This window comes from Pseudophryne corroboree, chromosome 8 (assembly GCF_028390025.1).
Source record: "Pseudophryne corroboree isolate aPseCor3 chromosome 8, aPseCor3.hap2, whole genome shotgun sequence".
Lineage (NCBI taxonomy): Eukaryota > Metazoa > Chordata > Amphibia > Anura > Myobatrachidae > Pseudophryne > Pseudophryne corroboree.
This window is the reverse complement of record NC_086451.1, coordinates 486500667-486520196: the sequence shown is the minus strand read 5'-3', so window position 1 is coordinate 486520196 and position 19530 is coordinate 486500667. Positions and strand designations below refer to the sequence as shown.

The 19530-nt window shown below is 50.2% G+C and overlaps 1 protein-coding gene across 1 annotated transcript in view; it reads right to left on the bottom strand.

The window, feature by feature from the left end:
* Window positions 1-17287, bottom strand: part of AP2S1 (adaptor related protein complex 2 subunit sigma 1) — a 46825-nt gene extending 29538 nt beyond the window's left edge. Inside the window, exon 1 of the mRNA XM_063938420.1 lies at window positions 17120-17287. Within this exon, the coding sequence (XP_063794490.1) occupies window positions 17120-17122 (3 nt within the window). The 5' untranslated portion in view covers window positions 17123-17287. The remainder of the gene's footprint in view (window positions 1-17119) is intronic.
* Window positions 17288-19530: the final 2243 nt, after the last annotated feature.

Here is a 19530-nt window from a genome sequence, read left to right as displayed (position 1 = left end):
CTCCGGGAGAAACACCTTTTTCTGGACTGTGTCCAGGATCATCCCTAGGAATAGAAGTCGTGTCGTCGGGATCAGCTGCGATTTTGGAATATTGAGAATCCAACCGTGCTGGCGCAGCACTATCTGAGATAGTGCTACTCCGACTTCCAACTGTTCCCTGGATCTTGCCCTTATCAGGAGATCGTCCAAGTAAGGGATAACTAAAACTCCCTTCCTTCGAAGGAGTATAATCATTTCGGCCATTACCTTGGTAAAGACCCGGGGTGCCGTGGACAATCCAAACGGCAGCGTCTGAAACTGATAGTGACAGTTCTGTACCACAAACCTGAGGTACCCTTGGTGAGAAGGGTAAATTGGGACATGTAGGTAAGCATCTTTGATGTCCAGAGACACCATATAGTCCCCTTCTTCCAGGTTTGCAATCACTGCTCTGAGTGACTCCATCTTGAATTTGAACCTTTGTATGCAAGTGTTCAAGGATTTTAGGTTTAAAATTGGTCTCACCGAGCCGTCCGGCTTCGGTACCACAAATAGTGTGGAATAGTACCCCTTTCCCTGTTGTAGGAGGGGTACCTTGATTATCACCTGCTGGGAATACAGCTTGTGAATGGCTTCCAATACTGCCTCCCTGTCTGAGGGATACGTCGGTAAAGCAGACTTTAGAAAACGGCGAGGGGGAGACATCTCGAATTCCAATTTGTACCCCTGAGATACCACCTGAAGGATCCAGGGGTCCACTTGCGAGTGAGCCCACTGCGCACTGAACTTCTTGAGACGGGCCCCCACCGTGCCTGAGTCCGCTTGTAAAGCCCCAGCGTCATGCTGAGGACTTTGCGGAGGCGGGAGAGGGCTTTTGTTCCTGGGAACTGGCTGTTTGTTGCAGCCTTTTTCCTCTCCCTCTGCCACGGGGCAGAAGTGAGGCGCCTTTTGCCCGCTTGCCCTTATGGGGCCGAAAGGACTGCGCCTGATAATACGGCGTCTTCTTAGGTTGAGAAGCTACCTGGGGTAAAAATGTGGATTTTCCAGCAGTTGACGTGGCTACCAGGTCTGATAGACCTACCCCAAATAACTCCTCCCCCTTATAAGGCAATACTTCCATGTGCCTTTTAGAATCCGCATCACCTGACCACTGCCGCGTCCATAAACCTCTTCTTGCAGAAATGGACAGCGCGCTAACTCTTGATGCCAGTCGGCAAATATCCCTCTGTGCATCACGCATATATAGAAATGCATCCTTCAAATGCTCTATAGTCAGTAATATACTGTCCCTATCTAGGGTATCAATATTTTCAGTCAGGGAATCCGACCACGCCAGGCCCGCACTGCACATCCAGGCTGAGGCGATAGCTGGTCGCAGTATAACACCCGTGTGAGAGTATATACATTTTAGGATATTCTCCAGTTTTCTATCGGCAGGTTCCTTTAGGGCGGCCGTATCAGGAGAGGGTAGTGCTACCTGTTTAGACAAGCGTGTGAGCGCTTTATCCACCCTAGGGGGTGTTTCCCAACGTGCCCTATCCTCTGGCGGGAAAGGGTACGATGCCAATAACCTTTTAGGAATTATTAGTTTTTATCGGGGGAAACCCACGCCTCATCACACACTTCATTTAATTCCTCGGATACAGGAAAAACTACAGGCAGTTTTTTTCTCACCAAACATAATACCCTTTTTAGTGGTACTTGTATTATCAGATATATGCAATACATTTTTTATTGCTTCAATCATGTAACGTGTGGCCCTAGTGGAAGTCACGTTTGTCTCCTCATCATCGACACTGGAGTCAGAATCCGTGTCTGTGTCTGCCATTTGAGGTAACGGGCGTTTTAAAGCCCCTGATGGCGTTTGAGACCCCTGGACAGGCACAAGCTGAGTAGCCGGCTGTCTCATGTCGTCATCTGTCTGTCGTAAGGAGCTGACACTGTCACGCAATTCCTTCCACAAGCTCATCCACTCAGGTGTCGACTCCCTAGGGGGTGACAACTGTATAATAGGCAATTGCTCCGCCTCCATCTCATTTTCCTCCTCAAACATGTCGACACAATCGTACCGACACACCGCACACACACAGGGAATGCTCTGATAGAGGACAGGACCCCACTAGCCCTTTGGGGAGACAGAGGGAGAGTATGCCAGCACACACCAGAGCGCTATATATATATATACAGGAATACCACTATAAAATGTGCTTTTCCCTTTATAGCTGCTGTTAGTATAAAACTGCGCCAAATTAGTGCCCCCGCTCTCTTTTTTACCCTTTTCTGTAGTGCAGGACTGCAGGGGAGAGTCAGGGAGACGTCCTTCCAGCGGAGCTGTGATGGAAAATGGCGCCCGTGTGCTGAGGAGATAGGCTCCGCCCCCTTCTCGGCGGCCTTTTCTCCCGCTTTTTAGGTGAGTTCTGGCAGGGGTTAAAATACACCCATATAGCCCTGGGGGTTATATGTGGTGTATTTATGCCAGCCAAGGTGTTTTACATTGCTGCTCAGGGCGCCCCCCCTAGCGCCCTACACCCTCAGTGACCGAAGTGTGCCTGAGTAACAATGGCGCACAGCTGCAGTGCTGTGCGCTACCTTGTTGAAGACTGATGTCTTCTGCCGCCGATTTTTCCGGACCTTTTCTTGCTTCTGGCTCTGTAAGGGGGCCGGCGGCGCGGCTCCGGGACCGAGCTCCGAGGCTGGGCCTGTGTTCGGTCCCTCTGGAGCTAATGGTGTCCAGTAGCCTAAGAAGCCCAATCCACTCTGCACGCAGGTGAGTTCGCTTCTTCTCCCCTTAGTCCCTCGATGCAGTGAGCCTGTTGCCAGCAGGTCTCACTGAAAATAAAAAACCTAAAACTAAACTTTTCACTAAGAAGCTCAGGAGAGCCCCTAGTGTGCACCCTTCTCGGCCGGGCACAAAAATCTAACTGAGGCTTGGAGGAGGGTCATAGGGGGAGGAGCCAGTGCACACCAGGTAGTCCTAAAGCTTTTACTTTTGTGCCCAGTCTCCTGCGGAGCCGCTATTCCCCATGGTCCTTACGGAGTTCCCAGCATCCACTAGGACGTCAGAGAAATAAGATTTTACTCACCGGTAAATCTATTTCTCGTAGTCCGTAGTGGATGCTGGGAACTCCGAAAGGACCATGGGGAATAGCGGCTCCGCAGGAGTCTGGGCACAACTAAAAGAAAGCTTTTAGACTACCTGGTGTGCACTGGCTCCTCCCACTATGACCCTCCTCCAAGCCTCAGTTAGGATACTGTGCCCGGAAGAGCTGACACAATAAGGAAGGATTTTGAATCCCGGGTAAGACTCATACCAGCCACACCAATCACACCGTATAACACGTGATACCATATCCAGTTAACAGTATGAAACATAACTGAGCCTCTCAACAGATGGCTCATAACAATAACCCGTTAGTGAACAATAACTACGTACAATTATTGCAGACAATCCGCACTCGGGACGGGCGCCCAGCATCCACTACGGACTACGAGAAATAGATTTACCGGTGAGTAAAATCTTATTTTCTCTAACGTCCTAGTGGATGCTGGGAACTCCGAAAGGACCATGGGGATTATACCAAAGCTCCCAAACGGGCGGGAGAGTGCGGATGACTCTGCAGCACCGAATGAGAGAACTCAAGGTCCTCCTCAGCCAGGGTATCAAATTTGTAGAATTTTGCACACGTGTTTGCCCCTGACCAAGTAGCAGCTCGGCAAAGTTGTAAAGCCGAGACCTCTCGGGCAGCCGCCCAAGATGAGCCCACCTTCCTTGTAGAATGGGCTTTAACTGATTTAGGATGCGGCAGTCCAGCCGCAGAATGCGCCAGCTGAATTGTGCTACAAATCCAGCGAGCAATAGTCTGCTTAGAAGCAGGAGCACCCAGTTTGTTGGGTGCATACAGGATAAATAGCGAGTCAGTTTTCCTGACTCCAGCCGCCCTGGAAACATAAATTTTCAAGGCCCTGACTACGTCCAGCAACTTGGAATCCTCCAAGTCGCTAGTAGCCGCAGGCACAACAATAGGTTAGTTCAAGTGAAAAGCTGATACCACCTTAGGGAGAAACTGGGGACGAGTCCTCAATTCTGCCCTATCCATATGGAAAATCAGATAAGGGCTTTTAAATGACAAAGCCGCCAATTCTGATACATGCCTGGCCGAAGCCAAGGCCAATAACATGACCACTTTCCACGTGAGATATTTTAGATCCACGGTCTTTAGTGGCTCAAACCAATATGATTTTAGAAAATTCAACACCACGTTGAGATCCCAGGGTGCCACTGGAGGCACAAAAGGGGGTTGAATATGCAGCACTCCTTTTACAAATGTCTGAACTTCAGGCAGTGAAGCTAGTTCTTTTTGGAAGAAAATCGACAGAGCCGATATCTGCACCTTAATGGAGCCTAATTTTAGGCCCATAGTCACTCCTGCCTGTAGGAAGTGCAGAAATCGACCCAGCTGAAATTCCTCTGTTGGGGCATTATTGGCCTCACACCAAGCAACATATTTCCGCCATATGCGGTGATAATGCTTTACAGTTACATCTTTCCTGGCTTTAATCAGCGTAGGAATTACATCCTCCGGAATGCCCTTTTCCTTTAGGATCCGGTGTTCAACCGCCATGCCGTCAAACGCAGCCGCGGTAAGTCTTGGAACAGACAGGGCCCCTGCTGCAGCAGGTCCTGTCTGAGCAGCAGAGGCCATGGGTCCTCTGAGATCATCTCTTGAAGTTCCGGGTACCACGCTCTTCTTGGCCAATCCGGAACCACGAGTATTGTCCTTACTCCTCGTTTTCTTATTATTCTCAGTACCCTTGGTATGAGAGGCAGAGGAGGGAACACATAAACCGACTGGTACACCCACGGTGTCACTAGAGCGTCCACCGCTATCGCCTGAGGGTCCCTTGACCTGGCGCAATATCTCTCTAGATTTTTGTTTAGGCAGGACGCCATCATGTCCACCTGTGGTTTTTCCCACTGGTTTACAATCATTTGAAAGACTTCTGGATGAAGTCCCCACTCTCCCGGGTGGAGGTCGTGCCTGCTGAGGAAGTCTGCTTCCCAGTTGTCCACTCCCGGAATGAACACTGCTGACAGTGCTAGCACATGATTTTCCGCCCATCGGAGAATCCTTGTGGCTTCTGCCATTGCCGTCCTGCTTCTTGTGCCGCCCTGTCGGTTTACATGGGCGACCGCCGTGATGTTGTCTGACTGGATCAGTACCGGCTGGTGTAGAAGCAGGGGTTTTGCCTGACTTAGGGCATTGTAAATGGCCCTCAGTTCTAGAATATTTATGTGTAGGGAAGTCTCCTGACTCGACCATAGTCCTTGGAAGTTTCTTCCCTGTGTGACTGCCCCCCAGCCTCGAAGGCTGGCATCCGTGGTCACCAGGACCCAGTCCTGTATGCCGAATCTGCGGCCCTCTAGAAGATGAGCACTCTGCAGCCACCACAGCAGAGACACCCTGGTTCTTGGAGACAGGGTTATTAGCCGATGCATCTGAAGATGCGATCCGGACCATTGGTCCAACAGGTCCCACTGAAAGATTCTGGCATGGAACCTGCCGAAAGGAATTGCTTCGTAAGAAGCCACCATCTTTCCCAGGACTCGCGTGCAGTGATGCACCGACACCTGTTTTGGTTTCAGGAGGTTTCTGACTAGAGACGACAGCTCCATGGCTTTTTCCTCTGGGAGAAACACTTTTTTCTGGACTGTGTCCAGAATCATTCCCAGGAACAGTAGACGTGTCGTCGGAACCAGCTGTGACTTTGGAATATTTAGAATCCAACCGTGCTGGTGTAGCACCTCCTGAGATAGTGCTACTCCTACCAACAACTGCTCCTTGGATCTCGCCTTTATTAGGAGATCGTCCAAGTATGGGATAATTAAAACTCCCTTTTTTCGAAGGAGTATCATAATTTCCGCCATTACCTTGGTAAACACCCTCGGTGCCGTGGACAGACCAAACGGCAGCGTCTGGAATTGGTAATGGCAATTCTGTACAGCAAATCTGAGGTACTCCTGGTGAGGATGGTAAATGGGGACATGCAGGTAAGCAACCTTGATGTCCAGGGATACCATGTAATCCCCCTCGTCTAGACTTGCAATAACCGCCCTGAGCGATTCCATCTTGAACTTGAATTTTTTTATGTATGTATTCAAGGATTTCAAATTTAAAATGGGTCTCACCGAACCGTCCGGTTTCGGTACCACAAACAGTGTGGAATAGTAACCCCGTCCTTGTTGAAGTAGGGGCACCTTGACTATCACGCGCTGGGAATACAGCTTGTGAATTGCCTCTAGCACAGCCTCCCTGTCCGAGGGAGTTGCTGGCAAGGCTGATTTGAGGAAACGGCGGGGGGGAGACGCCTCGAATTCCAGCTTGTACCCCTGAGATACTACTTGAAAGATCCAGGGATCCACCTGTGAGCGAGCCCACTGATCGCTGAAATTTTGGAGGCGGCCCCCCACCGTACCTGGCTCCGCCTGTGGAGCCCCACCGTCATGCGGCGGACTTGGAAGAAGCGGGGGAGGACTTTTGGACTTTTGCTCCTGGGAACTAGCTGTTTGTTGCAGCCTTTTTCCCCTACCTCTGCCTCTGGACAGAAAGGACCCGCCTTTTCCTCGCCTGTTTTTCTGGGTCCGAAAGGACTGTACCTGATAAAACGGCGCTTTTTTAGGCTGTTAGGGAACATGGGGTAAAAATGCTGACTTCCCAGCTGTCGCTGTGGAAACGAGGTCCGAGAGACCATCCCCGAATAATTCCTCACCCTTATAAGGCAAAACTTCCATGTGCCTTTTGGAATCTGCATCCCCTGTCCACTGCCGGGTCCATAAGCCTCTCCTAGCAGAAATGGACAATGCACTTATTTTAGATGCCAGCCGGCAGATCTCCCTCTGTGCATCTCTCATGTATAAGACTGAGTCTTTTATATGCTCTATGGTTAGCAGAATAGTGTCCCTGTCAAGGGTGTCAATATTTTCTGACAGGGAATCTGACCACGCAGCGGCAGCACTGCACATCCATGCTGACGCAATAGCTGGCCTAAGTATAATGCCTGTGTGTGTATATATAGACTTCAGGATCGCCTCCTGTTTTCTATCCGCAGGCTCCTTCAGGGCGGCCGTATCCGGAGACGGAAGTGCCACCTTTTTAGACAAACGTGTGAGCGCTTTATCCACCCTAGGAGGTGTTTCCCAACGTGCCCTATCCTCTGGCGGGAAAGGGAACGCCATTAGTAATTTTTTTTTTGAGATTATCAATCTTTTATCAGGGAAAGCCCACGCTTCTTCACACACTTCATTTAATTCTTCAGATGGGGGAAAAACTACGGGTAGTTTTTTCTCCCCAAACATAATACCCTTTTTTGTGGTACCTGGGTTTAAATCTGAAATGTGTAACACCTCTTTCATTGCCTCAATCATGCAGCGAATGGCCTTAGTGGACATTAGATTAGACTCATCGTCGTCGACACTGGTATCAGTATCCGTGTCGACATCTGGGTCTGCCATCTGAGGTAGCGGGCGTTTTAGAGCCCCTGATGGCCTTTGAGACACCTGGGCAGGCACAAGCTGAGAAGCCGGCTGTCCCGCATTTGGCATGTCGTCAAATTTTTTGTGTAAGGAGTCGACACTTGCACGTAATTCCTTCCATAAAACCATCCACTCAGGTGTCTGCCCCGCAGGGGGTGACATCACTTCTACAGGCATCTGCTCCGCCTCCACATAATTTTCCTCCTCAAACATGTCGACACAGCCGTACCGACACACCGCACACACACCGGGAATGCTCTAAACAGAGGACAGAACCCCACAGAAGCCCTTTGGGGAGACAGAGAGAGAGTATGCCAGCACACACCAGAGCGCTATATACTGCAGGGACTAACTGAATTATGTCCCCTATAGCTGCTATAATATTTACTTCGCCTAAATTTAGTGCCCCCCCTCTCTTTTTTACCCTTTTTCTGTAGTGTAGACTGCAGGGGAGAGCCAGGGAGCTTCCTTCCAGCGGAACTGTGAGGGAAAAATGGCGCCAGTGTGCTGAGGGGGATAGCTCCGCCCCTTTTTCACGGACTATTCTCCCGCTTTTTTTAGGATTCCGGCAGGGGTAATTATCACATATATAGCCTCTGGGGCTATATATTGTGATTGTTTTGCCAGCCAAGGTGTTTTTATTGCTGCTCAGGCCCCCCCCCCCCCCCCCCTGCACCCTCAGTGACCGGAGTGTGAAGTGTGTATGAGAAGCAATGGCGCACAGCTGCAGTGCTGTGCGCTACCTTGGAGAAGACAGAAGTCTTCATGCCGCCGATTTTCCGGACTTCTTCTTGCTTCTGGCTCTGTAAGGGGGACGGCGGCGCGGCTCCGGGACCGAACACCAAGGCCAGTTCCATGCGGTCGGTCCCTCTGGAGCTAATGGTGTCCAGTAGCCTAAGAAGCCCAAGCTAGCTGCAAGCAGGTAGGTTCGCTTCTTCTCCCCTTAGTCCCTCGTTGCAGTGAGCCTGTTGCCAGCAGGTCTCACTGTAAAATAAAAAACCTAAAATATACTTTCTTCTAAGAGCTCAGGAGAGCCCCTAGTGTGCATCCAGCTCGGCCGGGCACAAAAATCTAACGGAGGCTTGGAGGAGGGTCATAGTGGGAGGAGCCAGTGCACACCAGGTAGTCTAAAAGCTTTCTTTTAGTTGTGCCCAGACTCCTGCGGAGCCGCTATTCCCCATGGTCCTTTCGGAGTTCCCAGCATCCACTAGGACGTTAGAGAAAAAAGCGTTGTGTGTGAAAGCTCCCCTTCACGCACACGGTTTACTGGCTGCAAAGACGGCCCGGCAGCCGGACCTTCCAGTGGCGAGACCCGGCAGCCGGACCTTCCAGTGGTGAGAGCCGGCTGCAACCCGGCAGCCGGGCCGGGACCGTGCCGTGTGTAAGGACAAATTGCGCTGCATGTGTCTTTACATCACGGCAGCGGTTTAAAGCCGGCCGGCGCCAGCCACCTCGTGTGTTTCGGCCCTTTGTGTTCTCTTTATTTTTTTGAGCAGTGTATATCTCCAATATATTAGCCCAGATCTGTGACTCATTTCCTAATGCTGGGCGGAGTCACAATGCTGGGCGGAGTCAGAGAGTCACAGATCTGCCCAAATATATAGGAGAGGTGGCTGAATGCAGGCCATGATCCTTTAACTGTCTGGTGAGTAGTTGATGCACCTAAGACGCAGAGGTCGCGCTCCCTGCCTGACCACACACTGCTGCGTCTATTTCCATTCTGAACCAAACACATGCCCCTCCCGCACCCATCCCCCCTCCCCCACCCGTGGCACCCCAGAGCTCGCCCCCTCCTCCACCCGCAGCACCCGCCCCTTCCCATGGTGCCTCCAGACCCCCTACCTGAACCGTGACACCCCCGCACCCAGCACTCCACCACCTGAAGCACCTATGGACCCCATCTCCCATCGGCAGCACCCCCACACCTGCCACTCCCCCAGCCGCGTCAACCCCGCGCCTCCCGACCCCCTACCCCACTCGCAGCACCCCCGCACCTTACCCACCTGCAGCGCCTCCGTAACCCCTCCCCCATCCACAACAGCCCCGCACCTGCCCCTCCCCCAACCGCGGCACCCTCACCAGCAGCACCACTGGACCCCCATCCGCACCCCCCTGCAAACGCTCCACCCACAGCACATTCGCACCCACCCCTCCTCCAGCCAAGGTGGCTCAGGACTCCCTTGCCCACCTGCCCCTCCCACAACCGCCCCTTCCCCTCCCCCATCTGCGTCTCCCCCGCACCCGCCACTCCCCCAACCACAGCACCTACTAGGTGATTCATCAGGCCCTGCATGCGATGTTAACGCAGTCGCAAGGGGCTAAGGCCCCTTAACATCGCACGCCCTTTGTCCGTGCAATATTTAACCACTCACACAATTATGACTGGAGGTAATACTCCATATAATAAGAATTTACTTACCGATAATTCTATTTCTCGTAGTCCGTAGTGGATGCTGGGAACTCCGTAAGGACCATGGGGAATAGCGGCTCCGCAGGAGACTGGGCACAAAAGTAAAGCTTTAGGACTACCTGGTGTGCACTGGCTCCTCCCCCTATGACCCTCCTCCAAGCCTCAGTTAGGATACTGTGCCCGGACGAGCGTACACAATAAGGAAGGATTTTGAATCCCGGGTAAGACTCATACCAGCCACACCAATCACACCGTGCAACCTGTGATCTGAACCCAGTTAACAGCATGATAACAGAGGAGCCTCTGAAAAGATGGCTCACAATAATAATAACCCGATTTTTGTAACAATAACTATGTACAAGTATTGCAGACAATCCGCACTTGGGATGGGGGCCCAGCATCCACTACGGACTACGAGAAATAGAATTATTGGTAAGTAAATTCTTATTTTCTCTGACGTCCTAGTGGATGCTGGGAACTCCGTAAGGACCATGGGGATTATACCAAAGCTCCCAAACGGGCGGGAGAGTGCGGATGACTCTGCAGCACCGAATGAGAGAACTCCAGGTCCTCCTCAGCCAGGGTATCAAATTTGTAGAATTTAGCAAACGTGTTTGCCCCTGACCAAGTAGCTGCTCGGCAAAGTTGTAAAGCCGAGACCCCTCGGGCAGCCGCCCAAGATGAGCCCACCTTCCTTGTGGAATGGGCTTTTACAGATTTTGGCTGTGGCAGGCCTGCCACAGAATGTGCAAGCTGAATTGTACTACAAATCCAACGAGCAATAGTCTGCTTAGAAGCAGGAGCACCCAGCTTGTTGGGTGCATACAGGATAAACAGCGAGTCAGATTTTCTGACTCCAGCCGTCCTGGAAACATATATTTTCAGGGCCCTGACTACGTCCAGCAACTTGGAGTCCTCCAAGTCCCTAGTAGCCGCAGGTACCACAATAGGCTGGTTCAAGTGAAATGCTGAAACCACCTTAGGGAGAAATTGAGGACGAGTCCTCAATTCTGCCCTGTCCGTATGAAAAATTAGGTAAGGGCTTTTATAGGATAAAGCCGCCAATTCTGAGACACGCCTGGCTGAAGCCAGGGCCAACAGCATTACCACTTTCCATGTGAGATATTTTAAGTCCACAGTGGTGAGTGGTTCAAACCAATGTGATTTTAGGAACCCCAAAACTACATTGAGATCCCAAGGTGCCACTGGAGGCACAAAAGGAGGCTGTATATGCAGTACCCCCTTGACAAACGTCTGAACTTCAGGAACTGAAGCCAGTTCTTTCTGGAAGAAAATCGACAGGGCCGAAATTTGAACCTTAATGGACCCTAATTTTAGGCCCATAGACAGTCCTGTTTGCAGGAAATGCAGGAAACGACCCAGTTGAAATTCCTCTGTAGGGGCCTTCCTGGCCTCGCACCACGCAACATATTTACGCCAAATACGGTGATAATGCTGTACGGTTACATCCTTCCTGGCTTTGATCAGGGTAGGGATGACTTCATCCGGAATGCCTTTTTCCTTCAGGATCCGGCGTTCAACCGCCATGCCGTCAAACGCAGCCGCGGTAAGTCTTGGAACAGACAGGGTCCCTGCTGGAGCAGGTCCCTTCTTAGAGGTAGAGGCCACGGGTCCTCTGTGAGCATCTCTTGAAGTTCCGGGTACCAAGTCCTTCTTGGCCAATCCGGAGCCACGAGTATAGTCCTTACTCCTCTCCTTCTTATGATTCTCAGTACCTTGGGTATGAGAGGCAGAGGAGGGAACACATACACTGACTGGTACACCCACGGTGTTACCAGAGCGTCCACAGCTATTGCCTGAGGGTCCCTTGACCTGGCGCAATACCTGTCTAGTTTTTTGTTGAGGCGGGACGCCATCATGTCCACCTTTGGTTTTTCCCAATGGTTCACAATCATGTGGAAGACTTCTGGGTGAAGTCCCCACTCTCCCGGGTGGAGGTCGTGTCTGCTGAGGAAGTCTGCTTCCCAGTTGTCCACTCCCGGAATGAACACTGCTGACAGTGCTATCACATGATTTTCCGCCCAGCGAAGAATCCTTGCAACTTCTGCCATTGCCCTCCTGCTTCTTGTGCCGCCCTGTCTGTTTACGTGGGCGACTGCCGTGATGTTGTCTGACTGGATCAGCACCGGCTGACCTTGAAGCAGAGGTCTTGCTAGGCTTAGAGCATTGTAGATGGCCCTTAGCTCCAGGATATTTATGTGAAGTGATGTCTCCAGGCTTGACCACAAGCCCTGGAAATTTCTTCCCTGTGTGACTGCTCCCCAGCCTCTCAGGCTGGCATCCGTGGTCACCAGGACCCAGTCCTGAATGCCGAATCTGCGGCCCTCTAGAAGATGAGCACTCTGCAACCACCACAGGGGAGAGACCCTTGTCCTTGGTGACAAGATTATCCGCTGATGCATCTGAAGATGCGACCCGGACCATTTGTCTAGCAGATCCCACTGGAAGGTTCTTGCGTGGAATCTGCCGAATGGGATTGCTTCGTAAGAAGCCACCATCTTTCCCAGGACCCTTGTGCATTGATGCACTGAGACTTGGCCTGGCTTTAGGAGATTTCTGACTAGTTCGGATAACTCCCTGGCTTTCTCCTCCGGGAGAAACACCTTTTTCTGGACTGTGTCCAGGATCATCCCTAGGAATAGAAGTCGTGTCGTCGGGATCAGCTGCGATTTTGGAATATTGAGAATCCAACCGTGCTGGCGCAGCACTATCTGAGATAGTGCTACTCCGACTTCCAACTGTTCCCTGGATCTTGCCCTTATCAGGAGATCGTCCAAGTAAGGGATAACTAAAACTCCCTTCCTTCGAAGGAGTATCATCATTTCGGCCATTACCTTGGTAAAGACCCGGGGTGCCGTGGACAATACAAACGGCAGCGTCTGAAACTGATAGTGACAGTTCTGTACCACAAACCTGAGGTACCCTTGGTGAGAAGGGTAAATTGGGACATGTAGGTAAGCATCTTTGATGTCCAGAGACACCATATAGTCCCCTTCTTCCAGGTTTGCAATCACTGCTCTGAGTGACTCCATCTTGAATTTGAACCTTTGTATGCAAGTGTTCAAGGATTTTAGGTTTAAAATTGGTCTCACCGAGCCGTCCGGCTTCGGTACCACAAATAGTGTGGAATAGTACCCCTTTCCCTGTTGTAGGAGGGGTACCTTGATTATCACCTGCTGGGAATATAGCTTGTGAATGGCTTCCAATACTGCCTCCCTGTCTGAGGGAGACGTCGGTAAAGCAGACTTTAGAAAACGGCGAGGGGGAGACGTCTCGAATTCCAATTTGTACCCCTGAGATACCACCTGAAGGATCCAGGGTTCCACTTGCGAGTGGGCCCACTGCGCACTGAACTTCTTGAGACGGGCCCCCACCGTGCCTGAGTCCGCTTGTAAAGCCCCAGCGTCATGCTGAGGACTTTGCGGAGGCGGGAGAGGGCTTTTGTTCCTGGGAACTGGCTGTTTGTTGCAGCCTTTTTCCTCTCCCTCTGCCACGGGGCAGAAATGAGGCGCCTTTTGCCCGCTTGCCCTTATGGGGCCGAAAGGACTGCGCCTGATAATACGGCGTCTTCTTAGGTTGAGAAGCTACCTGGGGTAAAAATGTGGATTTTCCAGCAGTTGCCGTGGCTACCAGGTCTGATAGACCTACCCCAAATAACTCCTCCCCCTTATAAGGCAATACTTCCATGTGCCTTTTAGAATCCGCATCACCTGACCACTGCCGCGTCCATAAACCTCTTCTTGCAGAAATGGACAGCGCGCTAACTCTTGATGCCAGTCGGCAAATATCCCTCTGTGCATCACGCATATATAGAAATGCATTCTTCAAATGCTTTATAGTCAGTAATATACTGTCCCTATCTAGGGTATCAATATTTTCAGTCAGGGAATCCGACCACGCCAGGCCCGCACTGCACATCCAGGCTGAGGCGATTGCTGGTCGCAGTATAACACCCGTGTGAGTGTATATACATTTTAGGATATTCTCCAGCTTTCTATCGGCAGGTTCCTTTAGGGCGGCCGTATCAGGAGAGGGTAGTGCTACCTGTTTAGACAAGCGTGTGAGCGCTTTATCCACCCTAGGGGGTGTTTCCCAACGTGCCCTATCCTCTGGCGGGAAAGGGTACGATGCCAATAACCTTTTAGGAATTATCAGTTTTTTATCGAGGGAAACCCACGCCTCATCACACACTTCATTTAATTCCTCGGATACAGGAAAAACTACAGGCAGTTTTTTCTCACCAAACATAATACCCTTTTTAGTGGTACTTGTATTATCAGAGATATGCAATACATTTTTCATTGCTTCAATCATGTAACGTGTGGCCCTAGTGGAAGTCACGTTTGTCTCCTCATCATCGACACTGGAGTCAGTATCCGTGTCTGTGTCTGCCATTTGAGGTAACGGGCGTTTTAAAGCCCCTGATGGCGTTTGAGACCCCTGGACAGGCACAAGCTGAGTAGCCGGCTGTCTCATGTCGTCAACTGTCTGTCGTAAAGAGCTGACACTGTCACGCAATTCCTTCCATAAGCTCATCCACTCAGGTGTCGACTCCCTAGGGGGTGACAACTCTATAATAGGCAATTGCTCCGCCTCCATCTCATTTTCCTCCTCAAACATGTCGACACAATCGTACCGACACACCGCACACACACAGGGAATGCTCTGATAGAGGACAGGACCCCACTAGCCCTTTGGGGAGACAGAGGGAGAGTATGCCAGCACACACCAGAGCGCTATATATAGACAGGAATACCACTATAAAATGTGCTTTTCCCTTTATAGCTGCTGTTAGTATCAAAACTGCGCCAAATTAGTGCCCCCCTCTCTTTTTTACCCTTTTCTGTAGTGCAGGACTGCAGGGGAGAGTCAGGGAGACGTCCTTTCAGCGGAGCTGTGATGGAAAATGGCGCCCGTGTGCTGAGGAGATAGGCTCCGCCCCCTTCTCGGCGGCCTTTTCTCCCGCTTTTTAGGTGAGTTCTGGCAGGGGTTAAAATACATCCATATAGCCCTGGGGGTTATATGTGGTGTATTTATGCCAGCCAAGGTGTTTACATTGCTGCTCAGGGCGCCCCCCCCTTGCGCCCTGCACCCTCAGTGACCGAAGTGTGAAGTGTGCCTGAGTAACAATGGCGCACAGCTGCAGTGCTGTGCGCTACCTTGTTGAAGACTGATGTCTTCTGCCGCCGATTTTTCCGGACCTCTTCTTGCTTCTGGCTCTGTAATGGGGCCGGCGGCGCGGCTCTGGGACCGAGCTCCGAGGCTGGGCCTGTGTTCGGTCCCTCTGGAGCTAATGGTGTCCAGTAGCCTAAGAAGCCCAAGCTGGCTGCAAGCAGGCAGGTTCGCTTCTTCTCCCCTTAGTCCCTCGATGCAGTGAGCCTGTTGCCAGCAGGTCTCACTGAAAATAAAAAACCTAAAACTAAACTTTTTCTAAGAAGCTCAGGAGAGCCCCTAGTGTGCACCCTTCTCGGCCGGGCACAAAAATCTAACTGAGGCTTGGAGGAGGGTCATAGGGGGAGGAGCCAGTGCACACCAGGTAGTCCTAAAGCTTTACTTTTGTGCCCAGTCTCTTGCGGAGCCGCTATTCCCCATGGTCCTTACGGAGTTCCCAGCATCCACTAGGACGTCAGAGAAAATAAAAATATTGCACGCCAGAAGGGCGTGCAAGATTTAAGGGGGCGTAGCCCCTTACGACGATGTGAAGAGCGCCCATAGGGCGTGATGAATCACCTAGTATGGTATATAGAGGACACATACACAGGAGAGCTGGGGTATATATAGGTGTATATAGATGATAGATGGGAGGGTATATGTCTGTATATAGGTGATGTACAGGACACATACACAGGAGGGCTGGTATATATATAGGTGTATATAGATGATAGATGGGAGGGTACATGAGTATATATAGGTGATGTACAAGACACATACACAAGAGGGCTGGGGTATATATAGGTGTATATAGATGATAGATGGGAGGGTACATGAGTGTATATATAGGTGATGTACAGGACACATACACAGGAGGGCTGGGGTATATATAGGTGTATATAGATGATAGATGGGAGGGTATATGTTTATATATAGGTGATGTACAGGACACATACACAGGAGGGCTGGGGTATATATAGGTGTATATAGATGATAGATGGGAGGGTATATGTGTATATAGGTGATGTACAGGACACATACACAGGAGGGCTGGGGTATATATAGGTGTGTATATAGATGATAGATGGGAGGGTATATGTGTGTATATATATATATATATATATATATGTGTGATGTACAGGACACATACACAGGAGAGCTGGGGTATATATAGGTGTATATAGATGATAGATGGGAGGGTATATGTGTATATATAGGTGATGTACAGGTCACATACACAGGAGAGCTGGGGTAACTATATATAGGTGTATATAGATGATAGATGGGAAGGTATATGTGTATATTTAGGTGATGTACAAGACACATACGCAGGAGGGCTGGGGTATATATACAGGACACATACAGAGTAGGGCTGGGGTATATATATATATATATATATATATATATATATATATATATATATATATATAGTATATACAGGGTAGGGCTGGCGTGTATATATATATATATATATGTATGGTATATACAGGGTAGGGCTGGCGTATATATATATATATATATATATATATATATATATATATATATATGGTACATACAGGGTAAGGCTGGGGTATATATAGGTACATAAGCAGGACACATACAGGGTAGGGCTGGGAGATATATATATATATATATATATATATATATATATATATATATATGGTATATACAGGGTAGGGCTGGCGTATATATATATATATATATATATATATATGTATGGTATATACAGGGTAGGGCTGGCGTATATATATATATATATGGTACATACAGGGTAAGGCTGGGGTATATATAGGTACATAAGCAAGACACATACAGGGTAGGGCTGGGATAGATATAGATATATAGATATATATATATATATATATATATATATATATATATATATATATATATATGGTATATACAGGGTAGGGCTGGGATATATATATATATATATATATATATATATATATATATGGTATATATCGGGTAAGGCTGGGGGCACAGACACACGTATAATAACGGGGAGCAGCGGGCTGAGTCCTCACCATGTCGGTATCTCCCTTCTCTTCCTTTCCTGTCACCCGCTCCGGATTTCCGGAGGAACTACAACTCCCATGAAGCTCGGCGGCAGCGGCGGGAAGTGACGTCACGGCATGCGGATAGCGGCGACCGGACACGTGACTGCGCTGTTCAGCTTCTGCCCGCCTCGCACGTGTCACACCCGGTGTAATGTCCCGCACAGTGTATGAGGGCTCTATGTACTAATCCCTGGAGAGAGATACAGTGCCAGCCAATCACATCCTGTCGTGTTACAGCCGGGTGCTGATTGGCTGCTGCTTTATCTCCCTCCAAGGCTTAGTACATCTCCCCGTTAGACTGGTCTCACACCTGCAGTGACCCCTGTGTGGCCCTGTAATGACCCTTATGTGGCCCTGGCCTGTAATGACCCTTATGTGGCCCTGTAATGACCCTTGTGGCCCTGTAATGACCCTTATGTGGCCCTGGCCTGTAATGACCCCTGTGTGGCCCCGTAATGACCCTTATGTGGCCCTGTAATGACCCTTGTGTGGCCCTGTAATGACCCTTGTGGCCCTGTAATGACCCTTGTGTGGCCCTGTAATGACCCCTGTGTCGCCCTGTAATGACCCTTGTGTGGCCATGTAATGACCCCTGTGTGGCCCTGTAATGACCCTTGTGTGGCCCTGTAATGACCCCTGTGTGGCCCTGTAATGACCCTTGTGTGGCCCTGTAATGACCCCTGTGTGGCCCTGTAATGACCCTTGTGTGGCTTTGTAACGACCCCTGTGTGGCCCTGTAATGACCCTTGTGTGGCCCTGTAATGACCCCTGTGTGGCCTTGTAATGACCTGTGTGGCCCTGTAATGACCCCTGTGTGGCCCCGTAGCGACCCCTGTGTGGCTCTGTAATGACCCCTGTGTGGCCCTGTAATTACTCATGTGTGGCTCTGTAATGACCCCTGTGTGGCCCTGTAATGACCCCTGTGTGACCCCGTAGCGACCCCTGTGTGACCTTGTAATGACCCCTGTGTGGCCGTGTAATGACCCCTGTGTGGCCCTGTAATGACCTCTGTGTGGCTCTGTAATGACCCCTGTGTGGCCCTGTAATGACCTCTGTGTGACCGCACTGTAATCCCAGGACGTTAGAACATGGTGTCCATCACTTGTGGCCACAGAGGCTGCTCCCCATGGGTTCAGGGCTGTACGTGCGCCGGGGCCTCAGTAATCGTGCTGCGATGTTGCTGCGACCCTGTCACATTGCTGTACACCACTCTGTGATTCTGGGAGAGGAGAAACGCGTCGCCTCCACCATGGGAGTGTGCGCAGGCAGCGGGGCGGAGAAGCCAGCATGGGCGTCTTTCTGCAAACCCTTCATTCCTAACATTTACTTTTTAAAAATAATTTCTATATTATTTTCTCCATTTTTTCTAGAGATGTGCGGCGGGCACTTTTTCGTGTTTTGGTTATAATTCCCGGCTCGTGTTTTGGTTTTGGATTGATTTTGCCAAAACCACCCTTTCGTGTTTTGGTTTTGGATCTGGATGATTTTTGAAAAAAAACATAAAAACAGCTAAAATCACAGAATTTGGGGGTAATTTTGCTCCTACGGTATTATTAACCTCAATAACATTCATTTCCACTCATTTCCAGTCTATTCTGAACACCTCACACCTCACAATATTGTTTTTAGGCCAAAAGGTTGCACCAAGGCGGCTGTATGACTAAGCTAAGCGACCCAAGTGGCCGGCACAAACACCTGGCCCATCTAGGAGTGGCACTGCAGTGGTAGACAGGAGGGAAGATTTAAAAACTAGGCCCCAAACAGCACATGATGCAAAGAAGAAAAAGAGGTGCAATGAGGTTGCTGTATGACTAAGCTAAGCGGCACAAGGGAATCAGTACGAGATCCCGCCGGACGGGATCCCGGCTGTCGAAATACCGACACCAGGATCCCGACCGGCACAAACCCGACAGGGGGGCAAGCGCAACACAGCCCCTTGTGGGCTCGCTGCACTCGCCACTCTGCGGGCACACTAAATTATTCTCCCTCTATGGGTATCGTGGACACCCACAGAGGGAGAATATGTCGAGATCCCGGTGTTGGTATTCTGACCGCCGGGATCCTGTCCGGCAGGATCTTGACCGCATCCCGATACAAGTGTGCGGCACAAACACCTGGCCCATCTAGGAGTGGCACTGCAGTGTCAGATAGGATGGCACTTTATAAAAACTAGTCCCCAAACAGCACATGATTGAAAGAAGAAAAAGAGGTGCACCGAGGTTGCTGTATGACTAAGCTAAGCGCCACAGCCCATCTAGTAGTGGCACACAGTGGCTGAATGTCGAAAGTGGGCCGCAATTTTTCAGTCCACTGACAGCATCTCCTGCACGCCCCTGTCATTTTAAAAAAAATCTTCAATTGGTGGATTTATAGGGCAG